The sequence below is a fragment of the Lutra lutra genome, chromosome 5 (assembly GCF_902655055.1).
Source record: "Lutra lutra chromosome 5, mLutLut1.2, whole genome shotgun sequence".
Lineage (NCBI taxonomy): Eukaryota > Metazoa > Chordata > Mammalia > Carnivora > Mustelidae > Lutra > Lutra lutra.
The window spans coordinates 65402271-65423403 of NC_062282.1; the positions used below are offsets into that span (position 1 = coordinate 65402271).

A 21133-nucleotide genomic window follows, 5' to 3' on the forward strand; every position below is an offset into this window, starting at 1 on the left:
ATTGTACAGGTCACAGTGACTTAAACACAGCCTGTTTGCAACCTCTGCTGAAGAAGGTATGGTCGCTGAGTATTTATCCCAGATCTACAAGGGGGGGGACAGCTATCTGAAGGAGGGAAAGCATTGAGCCTTCCACATCCAGAGGGTACTGGCCAGACCAAGGAAAGGAGTCTGGCAGCAGCAACCTTCACCAACCTCGACCCGGGCTTAGAGGGAGCCACCACAGGGAACCTCTGGTCTTGCCTCTTTGCTCCCACTTAAACCTTCTTACTCTCTGGGAGCCTTGGTATCCATGGCTATGTGATGACGACAACAGAGTCCCTACCTCACAGGCTTATTCAAAGATCAGAAAGGATCAAGATTGCAAAAGCATTCCACTAGAGGTTGTTTTTCTTCCTGGAGAGGGAGGAAGCAGACATACACAAGTTGGGACACCTACTTCCAGCTGGGACGGTTTCCAAGGGGCTAGCTTCACCTTCTCTCAAGGCCATGAAGCTGGGAAAATTCTAAGCACAAACAGCCCTGACACCAGTTATGGCTTCCAGAGAAATGAGAATGATAATAAATAAGTGTAAAAAGAGTTAACAACACACCCTTTAAGCCAAGAAAAAAAAAAAACATCAGGAGGGACAGTCACAATTTTGTGGACTGAGAGGAGGTGTGAGGGGCTGGGCCACAGGGCCAGGAGAGAATGGGGTGAGAGTGGGGAGGGTTCCCCTTCCCAGCCCCAGGAGATGGGGGGGAACAGATAGGCTGTGTGTAGCAGCTGCTGGAGGCACTGTCCCCCAACCCTGGCCGAAGCAGCTGCTCCTCCTGTGCCCAGGCCCAGCCCATGCTTTGTGGCCATGCTTGTGACAGGCACCTAGCGGGACAGCGGTGTCTGCTTCAGGGACATGAGCACCGAGCGCAGGCGGGACACATCTTTGCATTGCTTGCTGCTCTTGGGGTTGAAGTCACAGAGCTGAGCCACCTTCTCCCACTCTGTGCCTGGCGTCTCCTCCTTGGATTCCTTCACGAAAGCCTCCTCAGATGCCCTGCAGGTAGAAACAGGACAGAGGTTTCATTGCTGTCTGCCTTTCCCCTGAATCAGTGATGTTCTGCTCCCACTGAGGAAGTTGCTTTGCCCGGCCTACTCTGAGGTAGTCTATCCAGGGTTCTTAGCCCTGTGCCCTGTGACCTCAGGCCCCCAGGAACAGCCTTGGCATCAGAGGAAGCCTACTCTGGTCCTGCCTCAGGGCCTTGCACTTGCTGTCACTTCTCCCTGGAATGCTTTCTGCCAGGCCTGCTCATAGCTTGTCACTTCTTTTCATTCAGGTCTGAGTGCAGGCCTCACCTTCTCAGAATGATCTTCCCTTGCCAGCCTAGCTATGGTAGTCTCTTCACCCTCCCCTACCCCTGCCCAGCCTAGCACTCATCATCACCTCTCCGGCCAGAGTTCCCAACCTGGGAATCCCAACACCCAAAGACCCTTGGAAGAATTAATGCAGTACCTCAACTATTTTAAACATTTCCAGAAACTTAGCAGAGGTAGGACATTAACTAACCACCTTACTAACTGAAGTACCTGATTCAGCATTGCCTCGGTGTTCTGTGGACCCTGTAAGTGTTCTCCGGAAAAGGGTTGTGGTCAAATACACATGGAAAATTCAGTTAAAGAGGATCTTCAAAGCAAAACTTCCAAAGCCTCTAATGTGCCAGGGTGCACCCCGAACCTCCCAGGCAGACTGTAAGATGCAGACAGAATCCACCACATTCCAAGTTTATTTGGCTATAGCGCTCTTTTTAGCCCAGAATGACATCTCCGTGGAGCCACAGCCTGGGGAATGCTCCATGGAAGTATCTGCTTTTGGTTGGAATCAGGTTAGGCTGAAAACTGGGGGTTTCTTCATCAGTAGTTCTGGTGGACAGTTATAGAAGCCACTGATTAAGGAACAATGGAGAAATAGAACGTAGAGTGCAAACCCAAATACGGGACTCATTAAGAGGAAAACAATTAAAATATCTTCCATGAAGAGGGCTGGGTCTGTGTCCTCTGGCCAGCAAGGGTTCCTGGAAAGCCTCTTTCTCCTTATGGCCCCTTCTGTGTATCAAGCAGGATCAGCTCTGCCACATGCCAGGCAGGGAGCTCTCCCAGTGATCCGCACAGGCTGTGCCAAGGATGAGCTGGCTCTGGGGTCGGGGCGGGGGGGCGGTGACCTGGCCTCTGCCTAGTGATCTTCCTTTCCCTCTGTGTCCTCATTTCCTAACCTGTAGAGAGAGGAACAGAGCCTCCGCCTTGCTGATCTGTCTCACCAGCCTGAGAATCTCACAAGAGTGGCAAGGTGTGTGCAGGCTTGGGAAAGAGTAAAGCACTGTGTGGAGCTGGATGACCGGTGGGATGAAGGGTGCTGTCTTAGGAGCCGTCCCTGCTAGATCAGCAGGAGACTGTCCTCTAAACTGCCTGTTCAGTGTGTGGTGCATGGACCAGTGGTATTGGCCTCACCATGGAGCTCATTGGAAATGCAGACTCAAGGCCTTGCCTCAGCCCTACTGAATCCCAATCTCCTTTGAATAAGGTCCCCCTGTGATTTTAGGGCACAGAAAAGTCTGGGAAGCACTGGTCCAGGCTCTTCCCCTCTCCAGGACCCCCCCGGGTGCTATTTCCTCAAGTACAGTGAGAGCACTGAACCCCCTATATAGCGTATTCCCCAGCACCGATATTCCGGTCACCCTGACTCTTCCATCGGAAGCCTCCCATAGATCTTCACTGCCTTCAGGATCAAGCCCCAGCTGGCAGACCTGGCCCAACAGGCATTTTGCAACTAGCGCCAAGCTGACCTGTCCTCAGCTCCCGGCCATCTCCACAGCCCCATGCCCCACTCAGAGAGGCTGCCCCGCCCTCTTCCCACCATCACCACCAAGCTCATCCCTTCTCACACTGTAAGGTCCAGCTGAAGGGCCTGCCTCTCTGAAGCCTGCCCTGGCTCCCCCCGCAGACGGTGGCTCCCAGGCCTCGGTGTCCCCTTCCACATGGCCCTTAGGACAATGCTGTCCTGACCATGAGCAACTTGTGGGGCCAGGCCATGTCTTATTCCTGTTCCAACACAGACTGGCATTGGGCAAGTCCCACTAAGTACTGGACAGATGGGACAGTGGACAGAAGGAAGGAACACAAGGCTGTTTCTCTGGTGGGCCCTCTGCCCCTGCGAGAGAAATGCCAGCCTAGACAGCATCAGAGGCCTGCTAAGGGTGACCCCAGGGTGAGGGACACCAAATACTTGGCACATGCACCCATGGCGGGCATCACTCATTCATCCCTGCTTTTCCTTCCCCTTCACCATCCCAACGTACCCTCAGGCTGTCAACCATCCATCAACAGGGGCCCCATCTGCCATCTCAGATCCAGATTAGGCATAGTCCTGGCTAGCCCCCAAAACAGGAACATGAGAGAGGGGCCCGCCATGGTCTAGGCAGGGTCTGGTCACCAAACTTGGCCTGAGGCTTTGAGAAGGAGCAGTGCATTGGGGTTAGGAGCAGAATATGTGGGGTATTTGGGGAAGCATCTCTTCTTTATGCCTCTGGCACTCGATGTTTTGTTCAACAGAAGACTCCTTCACCCCACCTCCCAACCCTAAGAAGCATCTCAGAAGGACGGAGCTGGGCTGTTTGCCATTTGCCCCTCCCACCTGAGATAGCCAGTGCATTCTTTTTCTTTGCTCTGCTTTGATTCAGCAAAGCTGACTTCAGACGGAATAGATCCTCAATAAACACTTGCCGCAAAGACAGAGGTGAAGGTGGGTGCCTGTACTACCTCCTGCTCTGATCTTTGCCCCATCCCCGCCCCCTGCTCCCCGCCTGGCCACACTCATTTATACCCAACAAGCAGGACACTCAAAGCATACACAGAGGCCCCCGCCCTCTCCCACTCCCCCTGACAGAGGAGCAAAGAAGACACGTACACATAGCCGATGATATCAGCATCTGGCTGCTGGTAGAATGCTTTGTCAGCGATCCTTGAGGGGAGAAGGTTAGGTGGGGGAAGACAGATGGCAGACAGACAGGCAGAGGATTAAAGAGAAAGGGAGACAGCATTAGTATTTCCAGTTGGAGAGCGTTAGGAAGTATAGTCCTGTGAGTCTCAGCAGTCATCCACGACCCAGAAAGGAGAGCAGGGATCCTGGGCTAACTTGAGCACCTTTTCTAAAACTGCCCTGATCATGCTACTTCTCCTGTTCACAAGCCTTCCAAGGCTCCAACCCCCATCTGTCCAACACCATTATTGGAGGCCCTCCCCACGGGACTCCTCATTCCTGCCTTCTCTCCTACCACTCCCCAGTGCCCAAGACAACAGCCTTTCACATTATGCTGTTCCCTGGTCTAGAACGCCCTCATCCAAGCCTGCCCTAATGAACTTCCAGTCATCCTTCAAAGCTCAGGTCCTAGACACAGAGGTCCCTCCCCCACCCACACCCCCTGCTTCCACAGCCTTCCTGTAGAAAGTCCTACTGGTGAGTTCATGTGCACATGTGTGCTTCTCTCCTATGAGCTCTTCACGGATACAGACTACATCCTTCCCCAATCAGTCTCCCCAGTGCCCAACCCAGAGCCTGGCCCACAGCAGCTTCCCAGGGCCAGCCTTGCCTTCCCAAGCCAGCCAACTACCTCGAAGGACACAGTCCCAAGGGCAGAGCTGCTGGCCAGGGTCTCAGAAGTGGTCTGAGACCATTTCCCTGAAATTGCTCTCTGGTGGGCATCCACTGTCTTTGCCTGCCCAGCATCCAGCCCCTTCCTCCCAGGAAGGGCAACCTCATTGCCTTTGGCAGGATCAGGCTGGCCCCACTTCAGTCCCTGTGGTTTGGGTGAGACTGACCCCATGCACAACCCAGAGAATGGGACCATTGCCCAGGCGGGATCCATCAGAGAGTCCCTTGCCGGGTATAGTCACAGGGACAGGCACAGGACCCACACCAAACCAGTGAGAGTCAGGTCGAGGATTCCAGTGGAGCCATTGGGAGCAAGATGCTATTTTCACAGAGGTTGCCAAAAGAGTATAGCAGAAGTCTGGAGCTGATGGTGGCCATCTCTCCCCCCAGGCCCCTGTCCCATTCCCACACAAGAGAGGAAAGCAGCGTCGAGAGACAGTAAAAGTGAGTGCCAGTTGACTTCATCTGAGCCCCCAAGTCTAGTCCTGCAGTCCTACCCCTGGCCTTTTCGGGTCATACAGGCCACCAACTTCCTTTTATTATTTAGCCTCTCTGGGTTGAAGTGTTGCCACTTCTACAAGCGGTAAAATCCTTTCCCTGGGTTGGTTCTTCACTTCCGGCCAGGCCTGTGCTCTCTGTGACACTAACTGTGGGGGCCCGGGCAGTTTGGCTCCCATGCTGGGGTCCCAGGACCTCTTCTGCTGACCGCAGAACTTGCTTCTCTATGTCATGCTGAGATGACAGCTCAACAGTGTCCCACCTCTGAAGGGCTCTGAACTCCACAGGCAACTGAGGAAGCAACCCTGAGGGGTTCAGCTTCTCTTACCTCTATGTTCTTGCCCCCAAATCACCCATCCACAAGACAGTCCCCATCTCGTAACTTCTCTCACTGTCCACATGGCCTCATGTCTTCATAGTCCCCTCATGTCCCCATAGCTCCTCTGGTGTCCCCATAGCTCCTCTCATGTCCCCTCCTCTCACCGGTTGTTGATCTTGTTCTTCTCGACTTGTTCACTCTGACGCTGGTTCCACTCCTCCAGGTCCTTCTTGGCTTTCTCCCGCCACTCCTGTTCTGTCACCTTGGAGGCAGCATCTGTGACCCCAACAGGAGAGTAAGTGGCAGCTTTCCAGTAGGAATGTGAGGGCACAGCTGTCCTGGCTAGTCCTCCCCTCAGCCCCTGGCAGGCAGCCTCAGGGCCCATGCTCACCCAATACCCACATTAAGGCAGTGCGAGCAGGGGGCTAGGAGGATGACCCTGTACCCTAAGGCTGCCCCAGTCCCACATGTCCCAAACAGCCAACCTGGCTGGAAGCCGCTCCAGCCTCAGGCCTGCCCTTACCCAGCTCCTGCAGCCGTTTCCTCTGCTCCTCTCTCCACTTGCGGATGCTCTCGGGTTCCTGAGTCAGTCTGTCAGCCTGGGCAATCGCCGCATAGCCATCTGCTGGACCATTGGCCTCCTAGGGCACAAACACACAGCAGTGTGCACAGCCTGTGCACCCGCCCTCTTGCCACTGCTGCCTGAGCACCGGATACCCCCCACGTGTGGCTGCCTCAGCCGGCTCCAACAGCTCCCACCTGCTGCCTCCTGGGACCGGAACCTGCCTTTATACTTGCTGTGCCCTTTGCCAACAACGCTCCCCCATGGGGGACCTGGGCGAGTGACGGGGCCTCTGTGTGCCTCACCTTCCTGGTCAGGAAGCGGGCTCAGTAAGAACAGCCACCCCTTCACGCTGATAGGAGAAGGCAAGGAATTTATATATGCAAAGAACCTTGTATACTTCTTGGCACACAGTGAGTCCCTTGTGTTACTGTTCTTAAAGTCTCTGTTGCTGTCTAATTAACCCGCTAACACTTACACAGTCTGAAATGACCTCACTTTATGTTTGCTTGTCCACTGTCTACCTTCGTGACATCAGGGTCCTTGTCTAGCCTGCTCATCGCCCTGTCCCCTTTGCCCAGCCTGACACACAGAAGACACTCAGTGAACATCTGCTACATGAGTGAGCAGCCCTGGGACAGGCAGGATGACCACGGCTGAGACTGCAGGCAGACAGTCTGGGTCCACATCCCACCTTCACGGCTGACTAGATGCCCGTAGACAAGGAACAAGTTGCTCCACCTCGCTGAGCCTCAGTCTTCTCATCCCCAAATGAGAATAATAATAAAACCACCTCTAAGAGCTGTTCTGAGGGTTCAGCAGGACCGTCTTTGTAGGACATCTAGAAGCGGGCCCAGTGTGGAGTGATGGCTCCGTGAGTGGTAGCTAGAATTATTATCATTATTCATTCTCATCTTCTAGGGGAGGAAACTGAGGCCAGGAGTGATGGCATGATGTCGTGGCCGGTGTCCAGGCCTCTGACTCCCAGGCTGGGGCTCTGCCCACTTCCCTGGGCAGCCCTGCCAGAGCTAGGCACTCCTAAGAGCTGGGGACTAAGAGCTCAACCCAGCAAGGCTGTGACTCCCCTCTGGTCTTGCAAAGCCATGGACCCTTTCCAGTCCAGCCCCATCTCCTGCCACCCCACGCTCCCCCCTACACATTCCAGTCTGCACACACCCCACACACTCCTGCGGCCTCAAGCCTCTGGCTCCTCCTGCTTTAGCTGCAAGTGTTGCCGTCCCCTCCCTTTTGCAGCTGATGAAATCTTCTATTGTCTGGAGTTGCCAGCTCTAGGATATCCATCCCCCTCAGCAGATTTCACACTCCTTCTTCTCTGTGCTTCTGTTACAGCCTTCACATTCTGCTCAAGTCTCCCAACTGGACCAGGAGTTCCTGGTGGGCAGAGCAGGACTTCATTTATAGCCTCTGAACCCCTGCCCCATCCTTTCACCACTCCCTGTGCTCCTCCTTCAATCCCTCATCGAAACTGTCAGCAACAGGGACTGAGGGCTGGCTCGGTGGATTAAGCATCTGCCTTTGGCTCAGGTCAGCATCTTGGGGTCCTAGGATAGAGCCCCGCATCAGGCTCCCTGCTGAAGGGGGAGTCTGCTTCTCCCTCTCCCTCTCCTTTTGTCCCCTCCCCCCAAGTTGTGCTCTCTCACAAATGAATAATAAAAAAAAAAAAATCTTAAAAAAAAAAAGTCAGGAACATTGGTGTTTAATATCCTCTCCCCACAAGACAGTGTCTGGTGCCGCCCTCCACCCAGGGATGCTCCCCACTGTCCTTGGCACACACCTGTGCTCAGTAAGCAGTGGCTTCATAGATGCATACCCCTGGAGCCAGATGTGCTGGGTAAATGCCTGTCCAAAGGGGTATGGGCAGCCCAGTGAAGGAGCACACAGCAGGAATGGGAGGACTGCTGTCTCCAGCTGTCTCCAGGCAGAGGGAAGGGTGGGCCCAGGGCAGGGTGGGTAGCCTGGCACTCCCTGGGGTCAGGCCCACCCCTGGGTGGGACGGTTGGAGCACCGCCCTATTCTTTCTGGCACAGCACTACACTTCAATTCAGACAGTCTCTCACCACACCCAACGGGGCCCTTCCAGGGCTCTAATCTGGAGAACACAAGTTGGTTACTGACAATGAGTGTGCCCCACCCTGCCCCCTTCTGGGAACAACCCTGTCCTGAGACCAGGCCCTGGCGGGGGGGGGGGGGGGGGGGGCGGCATCCTATAGGATGTCCCATCTGCAGACAACTGCAATTACTTATGTGTATATGTGTTTATTAAAGGGCTGTGTTTCATGTTCTTCGTGGCTATCTGAAATGACTTGTTTACATGTTTACTCTCTGTCTCCACCGACCTCCCACCCCAGCCACAAGTAAGTGAGCCCCATAAGGACTGAGACCACCTGTCTCTGTATAGTATCTAGAACAGGGAAGGCCTGGCTGTAGGAGGATCTCTAGAACATTTCGTGAATGAATTAGCATCTGCTCAGGCTTGGGCCATGGATGAACGAGACCACCTGTCCCCTGGGAGTCTGGCAGGAGGAGTCTCTCACAAGCGAGGACCAGGCTAGGGTACATGCTATAAAACAAGCCAGGTAAAGAGCAGGCACAAGGTCATTCTAGTCTGGGGCAGAGTAGGGCGGGAAGAGACAGGGAAAGACCATTTCAGATTAGACTGGAAGCGTAAGGACCCCGGGGGGCTGGTTCCTTTGAGAAACTCTTGAGTATAGGATGTTTGCAGGTGTGGGAGGGAAAGGGGTAGGGGACGTGGGCTGGAGAAGGGTCTCTTCTCCAGAAGGGCGGGAGTTTGGTCACACTGGTGTCCTTCAGGCCCACCATCCCTATAAAGCCTACCCTAAAATTAAGATGCCCAGATTATAGTGCTTTAAATCTTGCAGAGAAATCACAATTAAACAGTTCTCTTTGATCTTTACAACCCTGCATGATGGGTTTTATCATCAGTGTTTTGTAGGTAGAGAAAGTCTAGCTCCAGAGTCCCAAGGTCACCGGGCTGGGAACTGGCAGAGCTGAGACTCCAACTGAATTCCCGGATGTGAAACATACTGGCCACATAGCAGCAGGGACCAAAGTCACTTCTGTGTCATGTGATTTTTGACACACTCTCTGTCTCCCTGATAAGTCTATTTCCCCAAGATCAGAGAGGGTGCCTGCTCCTCCAACTGTTCCCTGCCTCATGTCCCATGTCTCACACCCACACACTACCACCCCTCAGCTCACTGAGAAGCATGGCCAGATAACTTAGAGGAAGCTTCCCTGGGCGTCAGAGCACTTTTCCCAGCAGCCAGTGGGGGACAGCCGGGCAGGGCCTCTAATCCCCTTTTGGTAAGTGAGAAATCAACTCAGAGAGCAATCTAAGGGTAGTCCTTCTGGTTGGGAAGAGCCAGAAACTGAAGCCCAGGCCTTCTGGTTCACTCCAAACTCTTCTGCCACAGCCCACCACAGCACCCCAGCCTGGGTGCGGGGGCAGCCTCAAAGAGCCACTTGGACCCCCATGGGTGCTTCTCCTGGGCCCTGGAGCAGCACATCCAAGGGCACCACGTATCCCCAAGCACTGCTCAGTGTAGTTTCAAGCACACGGTGCCCAGAGGCAGCCATGCCGGAGGTCCAGGGTGTGAAGCTTGGCCAAGCTAGATGGGCCTCCCCCATCTGTGCATCAGCAGCAGGGCCCACTAACAGGCTCTGCATGGTAGCTGTGCCCAGCGCTGCCGGTAGGGGTGAGGGGCACTCCCCTCGCATCACATGAGCTGTGATGCTCTGGCCTCTCTGGGATCCCCCAGCACTCCACTGGCCCCAGGCCAGGCCCAAAGAGAGCGCCTGTGAGCCTCTGTACCTTTGCACGTGCTTTCCTACTAGCCAAGACTACCCATGTGCCCCTGGGCAGCCTGGAAACCCACTTCCAGCAGCCTCTCCCGGTGGCACTCACTGAGTGAGTGAGTGCGGCACCTGGAGCAGGATCCCGGTTCAAGTCCCAGCTCCTCCCCGCTGCGGAATGAGAGCCAGCTATGAAAGCTCCCTGGGCATCCTCCTTTTGGTCTGTGATGGGGGTAATGACGGAACCTCCATCACGGGGGTGCTGGGAGGATGCAATGAGCTCATCCGCGGAGAGCTCCTGGGTGATGCCTGACACATTGTTAAGAACTCAGACGCCTAGCGCCTGATACCACCCCGGTAACCGAGCCCTTACCATCCTGCACTATCATCAGTTCCTTCCAGGGCTCTGTCCTCTGTCAGAAGCCAGCTCTTTGAGGACAATGGGGGATTTGCCTACATCCACCGCCCCGAACACAGTGCGCAGCACTCACGTCTTGGGCGCTGACGAAGTGAATGGGCCAGCGGCTGTCTGCAAAGCCCACGGCACACAGCATCAGAGGGCCTGGGCTTTAGGTCCCCTCCTGCCACTAAGTGGATATGTGACCTCTGAGAAGTCCTTTCCCTGGGCTCCTTGTGTCTCATCGCGTATTAAATGGGAGTGAGATGTGGGGTCCGCTGTAAGCTGCGGAGGACGCGCACCTCGAGGGTCTGCGGAGCTGTGCGGCTCACCGTTTGCCCAGTAGACCCCGGGCAGACCCCGCGCACACCCGGCCGCCCGGCCGGGAGTTGCAGCGGGGCTAGGAAGAACACAGGCACACAGCCCCAGCCGTGTGGGCGGCGCACTGAGTCCTGAGAAGCTGTTTGCTGGCTCCTCTTCTTTGGCCCCGCTGGACTCATTTTCCTGCCCCAGGCCCTGCCAGTGAGCACTGAGGTCGAGGGCCACAGCAGGGCTCCTCTTGAATCACTCAGTGCCCCAGAGAGGAAAGCGGGTCAGCTACAGGCTGGCAGCCCAGGCGGGCTCCCCAGGGACTGCAGGAATGCTCTGAGCACCGTGCCCCCTCTCCCCTCAGCCCCCAAGCTCGACAGGGAAGGGGGCAGGGACCAAAAGGCTACAGTCAGGCCAGGGTTATCTTGATCCAATTCCCTGGCACCCCCCGTCCTGGGGGACCCCTCTGCTGGACATGACCCTGAGAGCCTCCGTGGGGCAGGCTGGCAGCTCCAGAGACAGCCAGGAGGATGAGGCATATCCGTCTTTGGGATTGTCCAGCTAAAGCTAAGCTGCGCTGTTGATTCCCCTAAGTAGCTCAGAGGGGGATGATGGCAATGCAGGGGGTGGGGGGAGTTTGTGCAGGGGGAGGGAGGCCTGCAGGGGCTTTCTATCCCTGTCCCTGGCAATGCAAGATGGGACTGGAATAGGTGTAGGCAGACTTACCCTTACAACTCGAGGGCCAGGTTTATAGCTGAACCCCCTTGTGGCCCAGATGTTGCCAGGATAGAATAAGAAATGTAGCAAGAGAGCTCTGCCCAGGACCCTTGAAAGTGCTGGGCATGTTCACTCAAGGCTTCCCCCCACCCACCTCCAGCAGCACAAACCAGACCCGGGTCTACGGTCAATCCTACAAAAGTCTGCAGGGGCTTTCTACGAAAGATCCAGCCACTGTGGCAGGCCAGTTCCAGCATAAGGGGTGGGACAGAGGGCACCAGATCAGGGGCAGGAGATCTAAGAGAACTTGAGCTTGGTCACCAAGTGACTCACCTCATTCTTGACCCCTCCCCTGCCTGTAAGGATTCTAGGATGGCATGGAGTGGAATGATTTGCAAATAAACACACGTGAGAATAAGAGTTCCCACTGACACTGGAAAGGAGGCACGGGGTTCCCTGTACCTACCAAATACAAAGTGAGGCTGGCAGGGGATGGTCAGGGTCAAAGACGCCTCAAGATCCTTAGCTACAGAAAGGGGAAACTAGGTTGATCACAATGTTCTAGATACTTCTGCAGTTCTAAGTGTATCTCCAGGTCCAGGTCCACTTTAGGATATAGACCTTCTGGGTCAAGTGAAGTCCTTCTGAGTGTGCCCAGAATAGGGGCTGCCCGGGTCTCCATGATCTATGGGATTGTAGAGGAGTAAACACAGCTTACTGGGTGTTCTCAGGCCTAAGGAGACACAAAGCCCCCAAAGTCTTGGAGATTGACTTTTCTAGCTTGCGGATAGTTGAGTAATTTTCCAGAAACGGGACTTGGCTAGGTTCCCCGTGTAAGGTACCAGCTTAGCCCTCTTACATAAGAAAGTATTGTTTATTCCCCACTGAGGACTTGGGAGGCCAGCTCCTCAGTGGGGTGGGGCTCGGGAGATCCTGAAGCTGCAGCCCCAGGCATCAAGGGTCTTCAGCCCAGTCCAGTGGGAAGTAAGCCTCATCCAGTGAAGACTTTATGCTGCCCAAGCATGGGGGAGGGGGAGACTGTTCCGTCTGCAGGATCCTGGGGATGCCATCTGTGGTCCAAGGTCTCCCAGAGTAAGGACTCTTAAATCCATTTGTGTAGGAATGTGGGGAAGGGGGAGGTGGGTACAGATAGAAGTAATTTAACTAGAAACAGCCTTACTAGGAGTTGTGTGTGTGTTAGGGTGGGGGGGTAGTATAAGATCATTATGAGGAATTTTATTTATTTATTTTTAATATTTTATTTATTTGACAGAGATCACAAGTAGGCAGAGAGGCAGGCAGAGAGAGAGGAGGAAACAGGCTCCCACCTGAGCAGCAAGCCCGATACGGGGCTCGATCCCAGGACCCTGTGATCATGACCTGAGCTGAAGGCAGAGGCTTTAACCCACTGAGCCACCCAGGCGCCCCTCATTATGAGGAATTTTAAACCAATCCGGTGAAAGTGAAAGCCTTTTCCTTTTCTTATCTCACCCCTCCCCACCTCAACCTGGGGGCTAACCACTCTTAACCATTGTTAACAGCTGGGGCACATCCTTTCAGAGATTTTGCGGAAACATATTTCTAAAATAAAAAAGTGGCCCAATAAAAAATAAAAATGGGGGGCGCCTGGGTGGCTCAGTGGGTTAAGCCTCTGCCTTCGGCTCAGGTCACGATCTCGGGGTCCTGGGATCGAGTCCCGCATCGGGCTCTCTGCTCAGCAGGGAGCCTGCTTCTCTCTCTCTCTCTCTCTCTGCCTGCCTTTCTGCCTACTTGTGATCTCTCTCTGTCAAATAAATAAATAAAATCTTTAAAAAAAATAAAAATAAAAATGGGATGCCTGGGTGGCTCAGTTGGTTAAGCCGCTGCCTTCAGCTCAGGTCATGATCCCAGGGTTCTGGGATCGAGTCCCACATCGGGCTCCTTGCTCAGCGGGGAGCCTGCTTCTCTCTCTGCCTCTGCCTGCCACTCTGCCTGCTTGTGCTCTCTCTCTCTCTCTCTCCCTCTGACAAATAAATAAATAAATCTTTAAAAAAAAATAAAAAGAAAAAGAAAAAACTGGGGGCGCCTGAGTGGCTCAGTGGGTTGGGCCTCTGCCTTCGGCTCAGGTCATGATCTCGGGGTCCTGGGATCGAGCCCCGCATTGGGCTCTCTGCTCAGCGGGGAGCCAGCTTCCCCCTCTCTCACTCTGCCTGCCTCTCTGCCTACTTGTGATCTCTGTCTGTCAAATAAATAAATAAAATCTTAAAAAAAACAAACTGTGTAAGTTATTCTACAAGAGACTTTTCCACTTGTTATATCATGGGCATCTTTTCACATCAATACAGAAAGCTCTGATTGCTCTTCTGAATGGCAGTGCAGTTTTCCAATTTACTTGCCCAGGCCCTTGACGCTGGATACTTAAGTCATTGCAGTTTGTCTGGTTTGGGTTTTTTTTGTTTTTACCTTTTTATTTGAATACAGTTAACATACAATGTTACATTAATTGCATGTAGGACATAGTGACTCAACTCCTGTGTATGTCATGCTATGCTCACCACATTGTCTGCTATTGTAAATAATCCCACAAAAATCTGGGAGTCCTCTGCTAATTCTTTCCCTAGGGAAGATTTTAAGTGGAATCTCTGGATCAAAGACCTGCCCACTTAAAATGCTCAGACATGGCCACTGCTTTCCAACAGTGGCATGCATGCATGCAGGGCCCAGTGTGCACTGTGCCACTCTGGGCCACTTTATCTCTCCCTGCGAGACATCACCATGGGCAACCTGAGGCCACACGCATCAATCCCAGTTTATAGTGGTCCTTATTCTTTGTGCCTTTCCCCTACATAACAGGAAAGAGAGGAAGGAAGGAAGGAATGAAAGAAGGAAGGAAAAGAAAGGGAGAAAGAAGGAAGGAAGGAAGGAAGGAAGAAGAGAGAGAAAGAAGAGAAAAGAAAAGAAAAGAAAAGAAAGAAAACATGTCAAAAGCCTTGCCTATGTTCCCATTCCAATGCAGAACAGAATAACTTGGAGCCCTAATACTACCACTGATGGGGCCATAAGTTACCGAGGCCCAGCTGTCAGTCCCTATGCTGCTATGACAGAATCTTGCTTACCTGAAACACGTCTCCATTGACCGTGGTCCCCAAGTCCTCAGAAACAGCTGGAAAGAGAACAAAGAAATGGCATTACTCATTGCGCAGCTTAAAGCAAACAAAGATGGTCCTACATTAGTGCCCCAAGCCAACCTCCGTCTATGTCCAGGCGTGTCATAACATCTGCTCCCCATGTAGACATACTGGATACATAAATAAGCTGGGCTCAAGCCATGACTGTTCACAAACCCTTTTCACAGCCATTGTCACATTTGATTTTCACCACTACTCTGTGATGAAGTTATCTACCCATTTTACAGATACTGGAATTGAGGCTCAGAGAGGCGAGGTGATTGCCAATAGCCACCCAGTCAGTAACAGCCCCTCACCTACCTGAAAGTGATTTACGCTTGGCCATGGCTAGGAATGGCCTGACTGTGTGTGGAGCCTGGGCCCAGTGAGCCGGCAGAGGACTGTTGGCTCAGGGCGGTGTCTGCGTGCGCTATGGAGAGGGGCCTAGCGCTCTGCTGCCTGTCCCTGCCGTGCCTCAAGCAATTGCTCCGCCTGGGAGAGCAGGAATGGCAGCCCCCACCAGGCAGTACCTGGCCTATTTTTCCTCCCTCTGCTCCTCCCAAAAGGATTTTCTTTTGCCCTCAACAATAACTCCTCCTGGTCCCTTTCCCTGGCAGCTGATTAGTCACAAATTCCTGTGTCTTTTGCTGCAACGGTGACCCTCCAGGTTGCCCTCTGCTCTCTGTCCCCTGTCCAGTCTGTCTACCCTGCTAGTGGCAGACACCTAGAAGGCCAGACCTGGGTCCTTGCTCCTCACCACTGCCCTTCCCAGACGCGTACCCAGCGCCCGCTACTCAGTAAAAGCTCGGAAACGTATGTGTTAAATAAACATGAATAAATACATCAGAAAAAGAAAGGACGGCTTTTATCCACTCACAGCCCTCCCTGACTCCAACTTCGCCCTCTCCCAGCCCTCTTTCAAACCAACCAGCAGCACTGATATTTTGTAAAGCGTACAGTTACCTATGGCACTACAGCAAGCCAAAAAGAAACCCACTTCCCACGGACCACAGTGGCCTTTAGGGTCGGCTCCTGCCTTGGGGACCAGCAGGTACTTTCCCTCGGCCTGGAAGGCCTTCCTACCCACACCACGTGGGCTGTTCCCTCACTCCCTTCTGCCTTTGCTCAAACCTTGTCTCAGCAGAGGCCTCCCCTGACCCTCTGGGACACCTGCTGCTCCGGGACCCTCCCTCCCGCCCCTGCAGTATTTCTCTATAGTACTTACCACTGGCTTGTATGCTTATTTGTGTACGGGCTTACTATCTATCCTCCCCACTTGAATGGCCCCTCGTGAGGGTCAGGGACTTAGTTTCACTCAGTGCTAGTGCCCAGCATCGGAAACAGTGCCTGGCACATAGCTGGGCTCAATAAATACTTGTTGAACGAGTACATCAAACCTCAAACTATAGCACATGAGAACCTCTACCCTTTGGCCCTGCCCATTTTCCTGCCTCGCTTCCCACAAGTCCCTCTCACCAGCTATCCTGGGGAGGCTCGGGGGGGTGCAGTCGGTTGGGCATCCAACTCTTGGTTTCGGCTGGGGTCATGATCTTGGGGTCGTGAGATTGAGCTCATCAAGCCCAGCATCCCGCTCTGTGCTCAGGGCAGAGTCTGCTTGAGACTCTCTCTCCCTCTGCCACTCCCTGCTAAGCGTGCATGTTCTCTCTCTCTCTTTAGTAAATAAATAAATCATTAAAAAAAAAAAACAACAACTAATCTGGGGGGTGCCTGGGTGGCTCAGTTGGTTAAGTGTCTGCCTTCGGCTCAGGTCACAATCCCAGCATCCTAAGCTCGAGTCCCACATCAGGCTCCTCACTCAGCGGGGAGCCAGGTTCTCCTTCTGCCTGCTGCTCCCCCTGCTTGTGGTCTCTAGCTCTCTCTCTCTCTGTCAAATACATAAATTCAAAAAACTCTTTAGCAACAACAACAATAACCTATTCTGGTTTCCTTCTTCCCCAAACACACCAGTCTGCTCCCCATGGCTTTTGTTCTCCTCTCTCAACACAATGCTCTTTTGGCATCAGTTATTGTTCAAGATTCAGTTCACAAGTCACCTCCTCTGGGAAGCCCTCCATTACTTCCCCTGCTTCTCTAGGCCCTGAAGAAAGGCCTCACCTCTGGGATATCCCACAATATGGCACAGCATTTCCCCACCCTCTTAGGCAATTATCTGTGACCTCCCAAAGGTCATACACTCCCTATCAAGCCGGGTTCTGTATCCTATGCAGTTCCTAAGGGCTTCTGTGCAGAACAGGTGAGCAGGGCATGCTGGCTAAATGGACGATGAACAGCTCTTTGGGAGTCTACCGTGACCTGCAAGGCCTGCCTAAGGCCTCTCAGAAACTGTGATGCTTCCCAGCAAAGAGCTACAGGAAGTGACATGAGCTTCCGACAGACGGACAAGCACCCCTTTTCCAGCCAGATAGGGCTGTGAGCAGGAGTTACACTGATTTCAGCCTGGGTACTGAAGGGAGGGATCCTTAATCTAATGGAAATAATCCCCGGTTGATAGAAATTTTCAAACAGTGATTGATTCTGACCAACTATGTCTCCTGTCATCCCTGCTCACTCAGCTGGGGTTACTCCTGCACGGGTGGCCCAGTCCCTGAGTCAGGGGGCAAAGGGGGGCACCATGGGATTTTAGTGGCAACATCTGCAAAGGGGCTTCTTCTCCTGGGGCGCCTCCTCAGGGCCTAAAATTATCAGTGTCCATTCATGATGATGTGCCAGGTGGGACGCCTAGCCTTCTTTGAAGTGCAAGCTGCCCTACCCCACCCCATTCTGACCGGACCAGTCTTGGGCCCCTGGTCCACAGTCTCGGTGCCTCCCCTGGTCTTCAGAAAGTCTCTCTGCCTCGGTTTCTCAGTCCTGTGGACATTCCTCTGGAGATGAAATCTCAGCCGCTTTGAGAATCCACATCTACCCACACATAGAATCGAGTATCTGTTCCCACAGTGCTTTCTGATTATTGCACATTTACAATCACACGTCCGCAGTCAGAGGCCTGCAGAACAGGACCGCGGCAGATACGAGTGCCATGGATAACCCCTTGGGCGTTGCTTCCCTCAGATTCCTGACCCCTTTTGGCAACAAGGGCAGACAGGGTCCAGAACATTCCTGGGAGCTTACTGAGGCCCAGCAGGGGAAACAGGCTTGCCAGGAACTGACTGGGCAAGTCAGAGGCAGAGCCAGGCTGGGGCTCAGAAATCTGGGTGTGAAAATGTAAACCTGCTAGGCCCTCCCCAAGGCTGATGAATGGAAACAAAGTGTCCATTGCTTTGATTGGCACCAGATACAGCCTCAGAGGAGAGACTCAATGCCGCTCAGGCTCAGATCTAGACCAGATACCTCTTCCCCACACCCCAGGGTAGCAGGGAGCCCCATAGGGGGGCACTTGGCACGGGAGCATCATCTAGGAGAACAGACTCAGACATGTTGATGGGCGGCAGCTCTGGAAGCCAGCTTCTCCCAGCTCCCAGCAGGCCAAGGCACTGTCTCTCCACCCCATCTGAGCTTCTGGCATTCACCACTGGTCAGGGAAGATTACTTGCTCAACACCATCGAGGCCTTGGTAGGTCAGATCAATTCCATCCTGTCTGACCACCTACTGAGCCACCATCTTGTAATACCTCCCTGACCCGGAACTTTGGCAGCTTCAGCAGGTATAGGTCTGGAAGACCTTCAGAGGGCCATGTCTCTGCTTCTCCCCCTGCCGTCTGTGGTCTGGGGCCAATCCTGCCACAGAGGGAAACTCCCATCTAGGCTGTCACCCCCTGGAACCCCACTGTCCTGGGAGAGGCCACAACCTGCTCAAACTCTCAGATGCCTCTGGCTGCATTCGGCCTAAGCTCTACCTGCCCGTCTCTGTCAAGGGCTTCTGGTATCCGTTCTTCTCAGTGGGGCCTCCTCGAGGCCAAGCTAGACCAAGAAAGCTGGTGGTTTCACAGAGGCAGTGTGGACCAGTGAATAATGAATAGAGGCAGGCGTTTCCTCCGAATTCCCTGGGATGTGTGCAGATCTGTGCTAAGGGTCCAGGAGCTGCTGCCACAGAAGCTCTCCACTTCTGGCTTGCTTGGGTAGCAAAAGCCACCCCTCCTGCCCATCACCTCCTAGGGTGACTGCTACAGCGTTTGGAAGAGCGTGGGGCCCTGAGTTGGGAAGGCTAGGCTGAAGTCCCAGATCTGTCACTCATGGCTGTGTGACTTTGAGTAAGACACTCAGGTTTTCTGCGCCTCTAATTTCTTAGATGTTACAAAAAGCTTGTTACATTTCTTTTCTTTTTTAAAGATTTTATTTATGTATTTGACACAGAGAGAAAGAGAGAGAGAGAGCAGAAGCAGGGGAGCAGCAGGCAGAGGGAGAGGGAGAAGCAGGCTCCCCGCTGAGCGGTGAACCCAACACGAGGCTTGATTCCAGGACTCCGGGATCATAACCTGAGCCAAACGCAGACGCCGAACTGACTGAGCCACCCAGGCGCCCACACTTGTTACATTTCTTCTATCAAGGGATATAAAGATATATCAAACTCCTCAAGCCACAGAAACTGTCATATTCATTTCTGTATCCCCAGGGGTCCTGGCACACAGTAGGCACTCAATAAAGGTTGAATAAATACAAATATGACTATAAGGAACCTAACTTATAAACTTTTTTAAAAAAATATGTAAGCTATCACTCATTCCAACAGGCCCATAAACACCCACCAAAACAACAACATCAACAAGAAGCACAGGCTGTTTTGGGTGCACCCATGAAGGTATCTACTCTTTAACTAAATATTTTAAGAAACTGTCCTTTCAAGCCAGAACCAGAACAGGAAAATCCTTGATAAACATGGTATCACAGGGAGCAGGCCCTGAGCCCGGATCTAAAGCTAACCACAGTAGCCCTGGACCACCTTTAGACAACCATTAATGGACAGTTAGAAACCCCAGGAGGGCAGGACCACATCTAACTGAAGCCCTTTGTGCCCTTGCCCCCCCCCCCATCCCCCGGCCTTGGTCTCTAACCCAGAGCCAGGCATATGGAAGACAGTGTGGTCAAGAGGAGACTGAGTTTCTGGTCTGACAGAAACAGGTTAAATCCTCACTGCCCACTTACTAGTTGCTTCAGTAGTGTACCCTTTGACCCTCGGTTTTGCCTTCTCTGAAGTGGGTTTAATGACACATATGAAGTGACTAAATGTAAATAAAGTGCCTAGTCCAGCAGGATGCAGGTGGTCTCCCAAGGAAGGTTTGTGAGTTCTTGGAGCACCCAGTGTCCCGTCCCCTGCTTTGCCAGCTGTAGGAAAGAGCTAAAACTGAGGTGCTGGGAGGTCTGTGGCTCTGCCCATACCCAAAGGGCTTAGGTGGGGGCCTGGGACGACCAGACCAAGGCACAGCTGGGGAGGGACTCTGAGAGCTGGACTCTGTTGGATTTCAGAGCCAGGCAGCGGTGGAGCTGGCCCTGGGTTGAAATGTCATGACAAATTCCTGTGCGCAGAGCCACGAGGTTCACAGCCCCAGGCAGGGCCTCAGATGAAGCTCTCCAAGAAGATTCCTCCCCATTTCCACCAGGTCCCTCTCAAACACACGCAGCCCCAGGCCTGCACCTGACCCGCCACACCAGGCCCTTTTCACTCCCCCGCAGGGCCCTGAGGCCGGGTCTGCGCCGCCAGGTACCCGGGTGCGATCCCCAGGCCCCTCAGTTCCCAGGCCCCTGCACTGACTCACCCCCACTCGCGGGTCCCGGCTGCGCGAGGCCCCCATGGCTGCCGGCAGGTGCCCCGAAGCCCTCGTCATTCTCTATGCCCGCGATCTCACTCTCCTGCTGGGCCAGGAAGGCAGCCGCCGGGTCCTCCTCGGCCGCCTCGGGGGCCCCGCTCTCCGACGACGAGAAGAAGCCAAAGTCATCAGCCATTTTCCCCGCGTCTCTACTGAAGCGTCCTCCTGGCGCTCGGCTCTGCCCGGCGCGTGCCCCGCGCTGCGCCCGGCGGCCGCGACACTGTCACCCGAGCCGCCCGGGGAGCCGGCCTCGGCTGGGACGGGCTCGGCGCGGCGGCCCCACACTTCCTTTCCGCCACCGGGCCCGGCTCGCCTGTCACTGCAGCTGCAGGCGGGAGGAGCCGGGACGGGAATGCGGTGATGTCACCGGCCAAGGGAGGGGGCCCGCAGCGCGGCCGGAGGTCGCCTCGCAGCGGCCACAGGAGGGCGGCAGCAGGACGGCGGCGCAGCCCGGGGGACCCGAAGGCCGGGGCAGCTCTTTGCCAGGACACCAGGATGAGACACAGCGCCCGCTGCGTCTAGGGGCAAGCTGGCCGGGGCGAGGTGGCGGGGACACGAACAGCTCAGCCAGCCAGAGTTTGTATGAGACGGCTGGGCCCCTACTAAGAGGCTGGGCCCCTTAAAAGTCCCTTCAGTATGAACTGGACTGAGAAAGACCAAATTTATTCACTGCGGGCCGGCGACCCCGGCCTGGGGAGCACCGAGAGGGTGAGGCGCTGCCCGGATCTTGCTCCTGAGTCATTCTACAAGTTTCTTTGCCTAAGCTGGGCAAATGTTATGAATCCTATTATTGTGAGCCTCCCCTCTATAGGAGGTGGAGAAGGAGGCTTAGAGAGGTGACGCTGTCTCCTGCCACCTCTTGCCTCCTTCCTGCAAGTCCAGGGCTGTCCCCTCTGGGCCTTGTTGC

General features: G+C 54.1%; 1 protein-coding gene across 2 annotated transcripts; it reads right to left on the bottom strand.

The window, feature by feature from the left end:
* Positions 1-576: 576 nt before the first annotated feature.
* On the bottom strand, positions 577-20570 carry CLTB (clathrin light chain B). Of its 2 annotated transcripts, XM_047730035.1 has the most exons (6): positions 20176-20570; positions 14414-14460; positions 6023-6140; positions 5664-5775; positions 3939-3992; positions 577-1034 (listed from the first exon to the last, which is right to left on the bottom strand). In XM_047730035.1, exons 1-6 carry the CDS (start codon positions 20360-20362, stop codon positions 863-865), a joined length of 690 nt encoding a protein of 229 aa, XP_047585991.1. In that variant the 5' UTR covers positions 20363-20570; the 3' UTR covers positions 577-862. The 2 variants fall into 2 exon arrangements, with proteins under 2 accessions (XP_047585991.1, XP_047585992.1); XM_047730036.1 differs by lacking the exon at positions 3939-3992 and having other exon boundaries at positions 20176-20563.
* Between the last annotated feature and the right edge of the window lie 563 nt (positions 20571-21133).

Bases quoted from the DNA above. Each gene is read 5' to 3' on its own strand.
- CLTB (XM_047730035.1), bottom strand. From the start codon at position 20,362: ATGGCTGATGACTTTGGCTTCTTCTCGTCGTCGGAGAGCGGGGCCCCC. The intron at 5,776-6,022 runs GTAAGGGCAGGC...TTGGGGTCACAG, and splicing joins GAAACGGCTGCAGGAGCTGG to ATGCTGCCTCCAAGGTGACA. The intron at 1,035-3,938 runs GTACGTGTCTTC...TTCTACCTGCAG, and splicing joins GCTGATATCATCGGCTATGT to GGCATCTGAGGAGGCTTTCG.